Source organism: Corvus kubaryi, unplaced genomic scaffold, assembly GCF_017639235.1.
Source record: "Corvus kubaryi isolate FWS band 111438036 unplaced genomic scaffold, C.kubaryi_AGA036_p1.0 132, whole genome shotgun sequence".
Lineage (NCBI taxonomy): Eukaryota > Metazoa > Chordata > Aves > Passeriformes > Corvidae > Corvus > Corvus kubaryi.
In genome coordinates this window covers 6,493,034-6,507,140 of record NW_024580666.1, presented here as the reverse complement: position 1 = coordinate 6,507,140, position 14,107 = coordinate 6,493,034, and the positions used below count along the sequence as shown (strand labels likewise).

The following is a 14,107-nucleotide window of genomic DNA, read 5'->3' as shown; positions in this document are numbered from 1 at the left end:
GAACTCTTCAATGGAAAATAAAATGGTGCAATATCTGCAACCCTCCTCCTCAGGGGTCAGGTGTCTCTGACCTGAGGTCTAGCTCTAATATAACACACCTGCAAAAACCTTGGTTAAAACTTCTGAAGAAAATTGCTAGGAGAAAGAGCTGTGGAAAAAACCTGCAGTATGGCTTCAAGTTGACATTGTGCTATGATCACAAAACTAAGCAACGTTAAGACTTTTTTATATGCCTGAAAAAACGTCTACACAGGCAGTTCTCCAAGGTATAGCAACGAGAAGGAATTACTTAATTCCCTGTGACACTAAGATCCTTCCTCTTTTCTTGAAACAAAAAGGTCAAAAGATCAAAGTCTTACAGGACAGATAAAGGCAGCTGCCATTTCAACGTAGAGAAGTTCTTAGGAAGGAACTCATCTTTCCTAAGAGTGATATAGAATGGGGAAGGGCATGGAAGCCAGCAGAAAGCACCACTGAGTTTCAAGAGAGGCTAGGGCACCGACACTGACAAAAGAAAAAACTAACTAGAGAATTAATAACAAAAGGATGTGGGAGGGTAGAAAACAGGGAAAACCAACTGCAAAACTGACTTTTTACTCAGAATGTTGTACACAAGACTGTCCATCCTGTAGGACCTGAACAGTGTGCCATGTCATGGAGCAGGAAGAAAGTGGTGGCACTGAGTACTGTCCACCATACCTGAGCACACTGAATTTACAAGCAGGGTTCAAGACAGTTCCTGGCCTGTACCATCTGCCCAGAGATACTTCCACCTGGTGCAACCTGATGCAGCTCTTAACTGATCAGAGGGAAGAGGATACTCATTCCATCATTGTATTCTGACACATGAAGGTTTTTTTCACAATGCCAGTGGATGCCCCTGGGCAGCACAGAACTAGTGAAATAATTTTGAGACCTTGGAATATTAACCAGCTGAAGCCAAAGCAAAGAGCAAACTGAGAAAACTGAAGATTATTCTTCTTCAAGAGTGGGGATTTAAAGAGTTCCTCTGCTCTGTTCTTCCAGATTGTAACAAGCCTTCTAGGAGTACCAGACATTTTATAACAATCCTGCAGCAGGGTTTCAAGTGCTCAGTTGTACTGGGAGTAACAGCTTTCCTCCTGACAAGCTCAGGTGATGGGGTAGAAGAGACAGCAAAACCAACTATGTTTAAAACATTCCTGTTATTTCACTGTATGAAAATTATTGGTTAGATTGACAGTGATTGTTTTTGCAAATACTCCAGGGCAGTAATTGTGTCTTAACACAAAGAAGTAGAGATCTGGCTGTTCAAAAAACTCCACAGTTTGGGGATAATTCATCAGAAGATTCTTTCATAGCAGTCTTTTTTATTTATTTTTTATTTTCTTAAATTCCAGTAGAGTTTTCTAGCACAGTAAAGGAAAATATGCTAATTTTCAGAAATTATGCCAAATGTCACAGTGGAAAAAAAAAAATATGAGAAAAAGAAAACAACTTTCCCTAGGGGGCCTTAACAATCCCCTCCCTTAGCAGGAGGGAGGATTTTATTCTAACGTTTCTTCCTAAGGTAGCTGTCTTCAAGACGTATCTGTTCACCAGCAGATTCAAGGAACAACATAAATTAGAAAAAATGTCTCCTAATAGAGGGGCCATAGCAAAAAAGAGAAAAAAATTGCAAGAGCTCATTTAGCAGTTCTGCATTATTCAGGTGTGTTTTAACTGGGGCACTGTCTCACTACCAGAGTGCAGGGACACAGATCAAGATTTGTATCACGCAATGCATGTCAAAGACAAAACACGCTGGAAAGCCTTGAAATAAATAATTCTACGCACAGAAATATTGATATGGATAAGAAGAAACTATAAAACACAGTCTAGCTTATTAATCCTTCAACATATCTACTTTAGTTTTACTATGGACAGTTCTACTGGTTTTGGGTCCGACTGGGTCTCATCAGGAACAATAGTGACAGGACAAGAGGGAACAGCTTCAAACTGGAAGTAGGTTTAGATCAGGTATTAGGAAGAAATTCTTTACTGTAAGGTGAGGCACTCAAACAGGTTGCCCAGAGAAGTTGTGGATGCCCCATCCCTGGCATTCTGTATTCTATGTTCACAACACCACATGAGATGGTTGTGGGGAGAGGGAGCTTTGAGCATGGAACAGGTGATTTACATTCCAGACAACCTCAGAAGGCCTCCATTTCACACCTTAAAATGAGAAAAACCCCTTTTTCTGAGTCTGATTGGTTCATCATGGCCAAAATCCATTAAACTCCTTCAAACCTGAACTCCACACTCCAGGTTAAATCTAATCCAGACCTGAATGTAATTCTTTGGCTTTCCTGAGAATTACACTGAAAGAGCACTTACATTTCCATTATATTTCATCAAAAGGAAACAATGCACTTTCTAAACTGGCAACTGCTCCAGTGAGTGTGATGCAACCAAGTCTGGAGAGATCTTTTTTCCTTGCATTCTAATTATAGCTGCTTTTATTTAGTAAAGTTACAGATAAGACTTGTCTATTACAAGCCTCTGAAATCTCATTTTGCTAAAATGAAAACATATTTCAAATGCTTTGGAGAACTATTAAGATTATTGAATGCCTAGCATACTGCTTCAAGTCTCCAAGTAGTTCACTATCTTCCCCTAGGGAACAGGCAAGCAGCATGCAATTATCACAGTAATTAAAAAGGTGCAATGATTCTTCTCTTAAAGACTCCTGTTTTATTAATTCTATGGTATGCTTTGGAGACTGGCATTATTTTACTCCTACCCAGCTTAATTATACCGTCATTAGTTTATCAGCATCTCTTTTTAAACCCTTGGGCCAGTTATTAGCATGTCACTTGCTAACAGTTAACCAATAACCACTACACCTTCAAAGCAGGGTCCTCTCTATAAAAAAGCCAATTTGTAGAGACAGATTTAATATCATCATTCAATTTACATTTTTCAGTCATTCAACTTTCTGATTTTAATTTAAGAAGGTTACTGTTTAGTTTAATGAAAACACAAATAATTCTGATGTATTACAAGATGTTACCAGGTAATAAAACACTTCCAGTACACAGTGGTTTATGAAACTAAATGCATGTTTTAAAACTCAACAGTATGTACCACTGAGAAGAACAGAAAGCATATGATATTCTTAAATATAACTAAAATTCTGGATATCACTCTCTACTAAGTCTGGCTGAGGTGGAGTTAAATTTCTTTCATAGCAGCCTGTGTGGTGCTGCATTTTGGATTTGTGACTAATCCAATGTTGGTAACACACCAGTGTTTTAAATGTGCTTGCACAGCCTCAAGGCTTTCTTTTTCCCACTCTACTCCTCCAGCAAACAGACCAGAGGTGGACAAGAAGCTGGCAGGGGACACAGTAGGGACTGCTGTGGCCCCTGTGACAGTATGGAACATCCCTGACCAAAGGGATGTCCCATATCATACAATGTCTCAGTCAGAAATCAAAGCCCAAGGAAAACAGGAGGAAATGGGGATGTTAATTGTTACTCTGTTTGTCTTGTCAGGTAACCAGTGTGTATGCCAAGGTACTACTTCCCAGCAAGTGGATAAAGATCTGCCAGCCCATGAGAAACAGTAATTTCCTTTTTCCCTTTTCTTCCAAGTGCAGTTTTGCTTCACCTATTACACTATCTTTATGTCAATCCATGAGTCTTTTTGCCTTCCTGTTTTCTCCCTGTCCCGTGGCCGAGGTGACTGAGTGGCTACTTGGCTACTGCCTGGTGTCAATTTGCCACACCCCATAACCCTGCAGGACAGACAGGCTCACTTACTCAGTACCCAGTACTGCATTAACTGATCATACAAGCAGATGAAAAAAACTATTAAAAAAACTGTTTTAATTTTAGAATAACTTGAAATACTTTTGTATTAAATACGTACTTACCTAGACAGACATTTACATTATTATGAAGGGCATAGTGACCCAGAAACCCTCCTGAAGGGAACTATATTTCATTTTTATGCTTCACTTTTGACTCAGATGAAGTTATCTTAGTGTAGGAGAGAAAATCTTATAAATACTAAATACTTAACTATTATTATAACTTAGCTATACTGCTTTTTGGTACTTTTCATTAAATGCTTCTTTCCAGTAATGAGATGAAGAAAAATACCAAAATAACATCAAAGAGTTAGTACTTGTATAAGTTTGCACCTTCACAACATAATAGTGGGATTCTGACAGCAACTATATTTCATTTTGTGTTTGACATCACACCAATTCAATTCAACTGAAATGACATTTACTCACTGACAGGTGGCCAGGTGACTTTACAAAAGGTATATGCAATGGAAATACATTATTTCTGTTTAAGTATGTCATTTTTCCTATTAAAAAGGCAAGTAAGACCAAGTCATTCTTTAAAAGACTAGGAACAATAAGCTAGTAGTACTTGTTACTCCCATTTTCTCTAGCTACATTCCTGCCTATCTTCCATCAGCTTTACAGCAGCAGCGAGATGATTCAAAATACTGGGGGAAAATACTAATGACCAAAGAAAATCCAGGTCACAGTATCCTCTATTATTTTCTGAGCAGCTAAATCCCAAACTAATATCACTGCCAGTCTTACTGAAAATTACTGTAATATTGCTTTTGCATAATAGGTGAACTTTGTATGTTATTACAATCAGAGGCCAGCTCTATTAATTATAACATCCAAAACAGGAGCCAAGATTGCTACAATGCACCAGAAATTGCACTGTCTCATTTAGTAGAGAGACATGCTGTCAGTCACTCAAGAAAGCAGACCTTTGCTAAACCTCATCTGCTAATTGAGACTCAACAGGTAATGCTTTTGCTGTTACACAGGATCTCTTTCCACTTTATCTACAAGTTTGATATAACTGACATTGAAAAAACAAAAGTATGCACAGTCATGATTTCATCTACAATCTACAGTGGCACCGAAGGTTGCTTTCAAGGTCACTGCAGCTGGAAAATGTTAATAAGTTATACTTAAAACCATTCAGTCTTAATTCCCGCAAACTGCTGGTTTAAGACAGTAAAATCTGCTAGTGAATTAAGAAAGACGCTATCACCTTGGATATCAACTTTCCTATCACCTTGGAGTACTCACCAGCACATTTTGTTCTTGTTTTGAGAGCTGGGCCAGGAGATCCTGTTCCTCCTTCACCTGGTCTTGTAAGTAATACACTGATTTCATATTCTGTATCAGGATCCAGGTGCCCAATCTTATAGCTTGTGGAGTCCACGGGTTGTATGTCATACCAGCTTCCACTTGAAGTTCGATACTCAACTTCTCTTTGGATAATGGGCCCATCCCCATTGATGGAATTGGCATTCAGCTGTATCCAGAGGTAAGTTGCACCGACTGAGGACAGCTGAGGTGGAGCAATGGGAACTGGTGGCTCTGAAACACAGCAAGTTACAGTAACAAGCTAAGATTACACTTGCATTTTTTCTGCTGCTAAAACATTCAAATAAGCAACGGGTTTGGTACTACATTGGAGTTGAAGACTGCATGAAAATATGGATATGAAGAAATCATCACTACAGACTGACTTATTTTCATTAAACTGCAATATTCAGATTCTTTTGCTTATGCACTTGGAGATTTTAACCTGAAGCTTTTGGTTTATACCACCTAACTTCAAACCAGGTGCAAATGGAATTCTATTCACTAGACACTCCATGGCAACATCCAATTTAAAAAGAAAGATAATCTCAGGTTTTCTCATACAAATACAGTTCTTACTGGATATTAATATTAATCCTACTCAAAATTTTTTTTTAAAGCTAAAATTTATGTTGTAGCTTATCCTTACATGTGATCAGAACAGGAATTTCTGCACAAAAAATTTATTAATTATTTTTCATGTACTTAACTACTCAGCCTTCATATTTTCATACTTCTGTGTAAACAGAATAAGTGCAGTAATTTTTCAAGTCCTATACTTTGGTTCAACTTAAAGAGCTTCTAAATGAAAGCTGGGGGATTTCTTGAATTTTTACTAGGAGTCTGTTTCTACCTCATGTAATGGCTACTTTCACTAACTACCACACTGAAACAGTACCCAGAGCAAGCATGCATGTGATATCCTGATAGTTTGGATTCTAAAGATTTCAAAAGTGACCAAAATTTTAAACCCACTTTTATTTACTATGTGATGGGCATCTTCTTTTAAATTAGACTGCAGAAGTAATTTGCAGATATCATCTTTATTTAAAGGTAAATAACAAATTCTTTTTTCCCCTACTGGTTAAATTACTCTGCTGTTTTATGCATCACATCTGAAAAAAAATTCACCTTCCCATTGGTCAAATATATTCAAGTAGAATGAAATCAAGTCACTGTAATAAGGCACTATTTGATCCTGTATTCTCAACATATCTATCAGCAAACACTGCCACCTTCTTAAGGCTACACAGAACATGTAATGAACGCAGGACATCTGTCTTCCCTAAGCTTTAGATTCAGATTTATCCTCTTCTGCTAACCATTTCCCTCTGTGTTGGGATACAGGTAGTCAAGCAGACAAGAAGCTGAATTTACATATTTCATCATTTTGTCATGGTCTTCAAAGTCACAGTTAAAGCAAAGAACATAAAAGAATGAAGCAAAAGGGAGAAAGGATCTCTGGGAAGCATTCAATATTTGCTGAGAAACAGCAGATTTGCTATTTTAACAAACATGTAATTATCCTACAGTATGCTACCTTTTTTCATTTACAGAAAGAGTAACTCAGAGCACTAAGTACACTGAAGATTAGCAATGCCTTAGATAGATGGTATTTCTAATTAGCAGTGTACACTTGAATGAAAGCTTCGATCTTTGCAATGTGTTAGCAATGGCTGAAATACAACACTACAAACCAGCCAACACAGGCATCCTCACTGTGTGTTTTCATCTTAACAAAACTAAGTGATTACTAGCATGAAGAACACAATAAAAAAGGGCAACAAACCAGAACATCTCTTAAGATATTTACTAATTATTACTAAGTTGAATAGACATAAAAATAGCTTAATATATTGTGGTAGATTCCAGGATATAAAGAATATTGTGTAGATTTTCAAATCAGCAGTGAAAAGCACTGTTTTATGTCAACAGCAATATATGGCAAACTGATGTCATTGTTCAGTTAGTTTAAAAATTTAAAAATGTAAAAATTTTTTTTAAAGTATTTAAAAATACCGCAGTTTTATTGAAACTATTCTTCCTAAAGTATATAAACTATGGCTTCATACAGTGATAGTATGTCTGGAAACAGTTCTGACTTGACTCAAAATGATTTAGCATCAATTTAAATCATTAGGCTGTTTTGTGAACCAAGACCTGAAATGGAACTTTTATAGAGCATCCTAAGGCATTTACTTAGCCATGCTGAAAGAACAGTTAATTACTTCCAAGTTTCAAATGCTACTAAAGGCTGTTGAAGTGCCATTCAAAATGCAAACTCAGGAGTTAGGTCACTAAGGTTAGTGATTACACCAATTCATTCCAAATATTACAAGTACTCGAAACAGACAGTATTTTATTGTCTTTTTATACCTCAGGGCATGTTTTTCATTTCTCTGGGACCACAATGAAAAAAGTTAATTCAAGTTGCATTATTTCAGAAAAACCTGCATATACTGCAGTTTGATACTATTAACATAGTTTAATACCAAAAGTTACCTTCTTACCAGAGATCGAGACTACCTAAAATCAACCTTTCATTACAAATATAATGCATATATGATTGGTTAAAAACTCAGTTAAGCAGATTCTCTAACAGAAACATTATATATCCAAATATAATGAACTGATTTCACGACTGAAGTATGAAATGTATTCCTCCATCTTTTTAATTTATTCTTTCTTTAGATGGAATAATTTAATTTTTAGCATGCTGAGGAGTTTGAATCACTTAGTCAAGTAAGTACCACATTGCAGCTCTACTGTCACTAAAAGCAGTTCTACTGGTGGCCACTGAGGTAGTCTCAATTAAATACTATGCAAATTAATACCTTCATCAAATGATACAATAGACTTGAGATTTTAGAGCTGTGTATGTTATAGGAAGGATTTTCAACTGACAGCAGAAACAAGTTTGTAGCAGTGGCTGTTTAGTACAATGACTTATCTTAAAGAGGAGTTCTTCCTTGCACATCTCTCCTGAAGCAAGTGCACAAAGCTGTTCAGTACTGCAAAATCCTTTTAAATGTACACTTTTAAAACAGAATATTAATTGAAACAAAAGAAGGTAAGTTGATCCATATTTCAAATGTTATGCTTTTTAGACTTTGGACAGACATGTGACCTCTTCTTGAATTCTCTGACAAATGACAACAGGCACAGACCCTTAGAGAAAGGTAGCTTTAGTGGCTACCTTACAGAGCCAGGGGTCTGCAGGTGACAGCTTTAGGCAGGTGCTCCCAGGTCACCCTACATAAATGGATCATTTATATTAAACATGAGAAAAAGACAGACTTTATGACCAAGAGCAGCCCTTCTCTTACACAGAGGATAAAAACAAATGCAGCCATACATGCATGTAAGCTATTTATTCTTATGCACTTCTTTATTAATTGAAAACACACTTAAAACTGCAACTCCTTCACTTAAACTGCTTTGTACTTAGATTATACAAATTTTCCAAACATTTTCTACAACATCCTAACATCTTTTGCTTTGTAGTTCTTTTAAAATTTTAATTGGGAGGGGAAAGGCATCACACTGAGAAGCCAGTGGAGATAATGTAAATCTCTATGATTTAAGTGAGTTAAAGATGACAAAAATAGACATTTCTTCTCTGTGGCTCAGAATCACTTCCTTGAAAAATGACAAAAATCTACTCCCTCATTTTTTGCAAATGCAGGAATGCGTATATGTTTATCTTCCCCTCTTTGTCACAGAATCATAGAATCATAAAGGTTAGAAAAGACCTCTAAGATAATCAAATCCAACCTTTGACCCAACACCACCATGCCAACTAAACCATAGCACTGAGTGAATGCTTTCAGGGATGGAGACCCCACCACCTCCCTGGGCAGCCCATTCCAAAGTTTAACCATCCTTTCAGTGAAAAAATTCTTCCTGATGTCCAACCAAAATCTCCCTGGGAAAGCTGGAAGCTATGACCTCTTGTCCTGTCTCCTGATGCCTGGGAGAAGAGGCTGACCCCCACCTGGCTACAGCCTCCTATCAGGTAGCTGTAGAGAGCAATAAGGTCCTCTCTGAGCCTCCTTTTTATCCAAGACAAGCACCCCTGGCTGCCAACTGGTCCTTCTGTAACTGACCCTCCAGACTCTTCACCAGCTCTGTTGCTCTTCTCTGGACTCCAGCACCTCCATGTCTTTCCTGTAGTGAGGGAACCAGAACTGGACACAGCACTCAAGGTGTGGCCTCACCAGCGCTGAGTACAGGGGGACAATCACTGCCCTGTTCCACCTGGCCACATACAGACCAGGATGCCACTGGCCTTCTTGGCCACCTGGACACACGCTGGCTCAGATTCAGCTGGCTGTCGACCAGCACCCCCACATTTTTCTCCCCAGCTTTTAGTGCTTATGTAGTTCCAATTTTCACCTACCTTTCCTCTCATTTCAAAACACCTCCCAGCTTGCCTTTCCTTTCAGTCCCAGCACAAATAACCTCATCTGGGTATGCAGCTTCTTGTTCTTGCACTCCTCACTACCCACATCGCTATCCATCACCATTTTACTCTCAAAGTACAAGGATTCAGCAAGGTGGAGGACTGTATACTAAAAGCATACAAATGCTGACCTCACTGGTCTTGATTCCTGTGCTTGGATCCAGCCTGCCCCAGAAGAGCTCAGATCTCTGCTTGCAATTAAATTCCATACAGTGTATCTAGAATTCTGGGGGAATTTGAAAGATTAATTCAAAGAAGTCTCAGGGTCTTGTTGGGTTTTATTTGGTAGTTTGTAAACTAACTGTATTTGAGAACAGATCTTCACAGAAAGAGAGAAAGAGAATTCTTGACATAGTACCCTCCTGAAAAAATATTACTACTTCAAAGTCCAGAGTCTTCAGCACTTTCCTATGACAAGTTTGCTAACATGGATGAACTGTATCAGCTCTTTTGGCTGGAGGTTTTCTCAACACCTCCAAGCTAAGGCACACACCCACACTGAAAAATACAAGTCTCCAGTCATTTTTTTTTGCCAAAAATGAGCATATGAAAGCAGGACTTCATGATAGGAATTGTTAGGCAACCATAAAAATAAGTCCTAATGCCAGCACTGTTGGTAAAAAAAGGGGTACAGACAGAGTGATGGATCCAGCATGCAAGGTTAGCTGCAGAGCGAAAACAGATGCCAAGTATGTGTGTATATTTAATGTATGAGAACAACTGATACCACAGATAAGTAATCATTAATATTTTCTTACTCTGTCTTGACGTCAAAATGACTTTGCCCTCCAGAATAAAGTCTTTGCTCTAGAGATCCTGAAGAGGTTTGGTTCTGTTCCCAGTGTTAAATTTTCCATTTGGAAAATGCAGACATTTAAGCTGCCAGCATTACAGATGGCTACCTTTCTATGCCCTTGCTTAAAAACCTAACCAAACTCCTTTTAACCAATTTGACACCTAGGTTTACCTTGTTTGAACTCAATAAGCAGTCTGAACTCTGTAATAATCTGATGTCTGCTAGACAGGCTCATTCTGTTCTCCTAAATCTAATCTGTGTTGGATCTGCCCACTATTAGAAAACTTCAACCTAGGGACCGTATGTAGAACTCTAATTTACTTCACCAAATGCATTTAATCAATTCCACCCGACTGTTCTCCTTTTGCTCAATGTTTGATTACTTTTACGTCATCTATTAGATACGGGCTGATGTTTTTTACAATAAGTGGGTTATCTGACAAGGCCAATTTCATGTCTCCTATTAGATAAAGTGACATTTCAATCCAATTCTCTGACAAACTCAGATGAGGATACTGTGCAGTTTGAGCACACACAATGACAAGGCACTTGTCTTTTCAGCCTTTCTTATCAGAACAAACACTCAGGTAAATTGAAAACCTCCCCTTCAGGATTTATTTAAATAGAACAATCAATACTTTATTTCACCGTCCTCTAAAAGGCATATAAGCTAACACAAACAAGTTTTGAAAAAAAAAAACCCTTCCCCCCACCCCTTTTAAAGGCCAGATTAATTGTTCACTGACAGGCAATATTCATGTTTACAATTATTTCATAAGAGAACTGACAGCTCTTTAATTGCGCTTTTTTCCCCCTCCATACTGCTGAAACCTTGCTATAACTTGCTCACCCAGGTAAAACACGAAGAAAATAAGAGAAGAGAATAAGAATGCCTGGCAGTTTCTTACATGTCTTTCATTTTCAAGATTTCATTCCTATTCCTTTGTGATGCCAGGTTTGATTTGCAGCATCTGAAATGAGCAGCCCTTCTGCCCTTTTCAAGAGTTCTGGTACCTGGTCTCCAGTGCCACACAACATCATGCCACAACAGCACTACAAACCTTAAAGATCTTTACACACATAATTGGAATCTACTTAGAATAAGTTCCTATTTAGTGAAACCATGTCTACAGTGAAGTAGAATGAATGTTGTACAGAGCTGTAACCCACTCTACTGTGCAAACATCTTAACTTAAAAGCAAACATATTTTGAAAAAAGCCCTATTCCAGTGCAGGATGTACTTTTTGCAACTTGAGTTACAGGTTCAGTAACCAGAATGAAACAGGGCATGGTAATTGTGAAGAACTGATTCTCTCTAACTTAAAAGTGCTCCATTTGACTCTCCTGTCATTCTAGCAATATAATTCCAAGGAAATTCCTCATAAGTCAGTTTAGTTACACCAGCATAAATTAGAAGAGAATTAAATTAATTGTTTGTAAAAAAGAGGAGGCAGTAATTACACCACTGTTTTCACACATACTATTATTAAGCCATCAGCAATTCCTAAGTATACTAAACATCATGAAGTGTGGGCATATGTACATTCTTCATGATTTATGGATGGTAATGGATTAAAAACATATATAGCTGCACTGAAATCAATCCACTATCTTTGAAGTCTGCTAACCGACATTGCAGAAAAGCTACTAAAAATTAGGAAATAAAATTTCTTAATTATATACCATCAAGAAGAAAGGATATTTACTAATTAGCCCCTAATGCTGCTGTTTCAGTACAGTCACGCAACATTTTACAGCCCAATGTTTAAAATGGGTCTTTTTAGGTCAGAAGGAATGACCTGCAGGTGGTCTCATAAAAGCTCCAACACAGGCAATGGGGATTACCATAATTACTTTGCCACTCTACAAGTAGTTAATGGGATTACACCCTAAGGCTATCCACTTGCTCACAGTGCCCAGTGCAAATTTTCTGAAAGAATCTGGGTAAGCACAAATGCTTTAATGATACGCTTCATAATTTCTACTACACCTCTAAAGGAGCACTAATAAATTAAAACACTCTGAATCAAAGAGACTGAGAAAAAATGAACTTCTTTGGCTTCCACAGTAACTCCTCCCTCTGCCTCCTTCAGGCAGTGTTCATTCCTCTTTATTTTCACTGGTGTTAGATCTGAACGATGCTTCATCGTTCCCACCTGGGTTATAGTCCACGCTTCCTTTCCTTGCCAACTTTCCTACATATCTATTTTTGGCCACCTACTTTATTTTCTTTTCATGCTAGGACCAAAATAACCTCATTTTTTTCCACCATGCTTTATAATTATATTCTCATCTCACCCACTCTATTTGTTTCTTTTTTCATCTGTCCATTCAAATAGCTCATCTAAGCTTTCATGCTACAATTTGCTTTGTCTTGTTATCTTCATACACCGGTTATTTGCAACATCCTTCTCTTGTCCTGTTTCTCTCCATTTTCTCTACAGCATATTCACTAAAACCCTACTCTTGCTTTTGGAAAATGATTTAGTTTTCATTATGGTTTTCTTGCATCTTCTTCTACTGGTGATGAATTATTCCCCATTCTATTTACATGTAAGTGTTTCCCACAGTTTTTAAAAACACACCTCCATGTATTGAAATATGTGTATTTTATGTGTTCAATTTTTTAAAAACACCCCTCCATATACTGAAATATGGGTATTCTCTGTGTTCACTTTAATGTAAATCTTGCATATTTTGTAGTAAGTATATTTTTAGAATATAATCTCCACAAAGGAGGCAAATACCCATTATTATGTTCATACTTTTAATAAAAGCTTGTGAAGACATACAAGTCTAAACAGTGCATTTTGGGGAAATATGTAAAACAGCAATCAACAAGTACCTAGTTAATTAGCCCTGGTTTCTTCTATCACTCCCTTGTTACAGCTGGATAGACTCTTAAGATTTACATAAGCAAAATCTATTTACTGAACCTCTTATCAAGTTTAACAGGCTATGGGTGACATTCTTACTCCACTAGCAACTGCAAGCCCTGATTCCATCCACTGAGCATGGAAATACGGATTTGTATCGTGAAATACCTTTGACTATCAGTTCTGCATAGTTGGAGACACCAACTCCTCCTTCCGTCCGGATCATGCAGCGATAGTTGCCAGCATCCCGCTTCGTGGCATTCACCACACTAAAAAGAGCCACAAATCGTCGGGAGTTGAACACTTTTATGTCCTTCAAAGGTGCATCCCTTACATAAATACCCTAGGCAAAGAAACAAAAATAAAGAATACTTTTAGTCATATTAAAAAAAAAAAATACTGACAACCAATTTTACTTTTCTCAAGTTCCCCAGGAGGAGATGAAAGATAAAAGCAGAAGTCCGTATGTTATTTTTACTGCCTTCCCATGTGAGTTAAGCCATTCATCTGTAATGTGGGCAACCATTAATCTGTAACAGCTGATTTCAACTCTTTATAGATTAACTAACAGAAAGATTTGAGAGCAATGTAATATTTCCTCTCTTAGATTGTTTTACACAAATATTTAAACTTACTTCTCTTAAAAGAACACGAAACCCAGCATAGTCAGTCTGTGCTTTCTCTTCCCTCCCTCCATCTGCTGCTTGGCATATGCATTTTGCACATATATAGTTGCACAGAGACATCAGTGGACAGTTCTCATATCAGCACCCACACAAGGGGTTATCAGTGACTCAGGTAGAAGAAACTAGGCACAGATTTA

At 37.7% G+C, this 14,107-nt stretch overlaps 1 protein-coding gene across 13 annotated transcripts in view; it reads right to left on the bottom strand.

Annotated features, from left to right (window-relative positions):
• Window positions 1-14,107, bottom strand: part of PTPRM (protein tyrosine phosphatase receptor type M) — a 454,918-nt gene that overhangs the window by 273,673 nt on the left and 167,138 nt on the right. For all 13 annotated transcript variants that reach the window (XM_042031127.1, XM_042031137.1, XM_042031118.1 and 10 more), the window contains exons 6-7: window positions 13,453-13,627; window positions 5,090-5,383 (exon numbers count right to left, since the gene is read on the bottom strand). In XM_042031127.1, coding sequence (XP_041887061.1) covers window positions 5,090-5,383; window positions 13,453-13,627 — 469 coding nt within the window. The remainder of the gene's footprint in view (window positions 1-5,089; window positions 5,384-13,452; window positions 13,628-14,107) is intronic.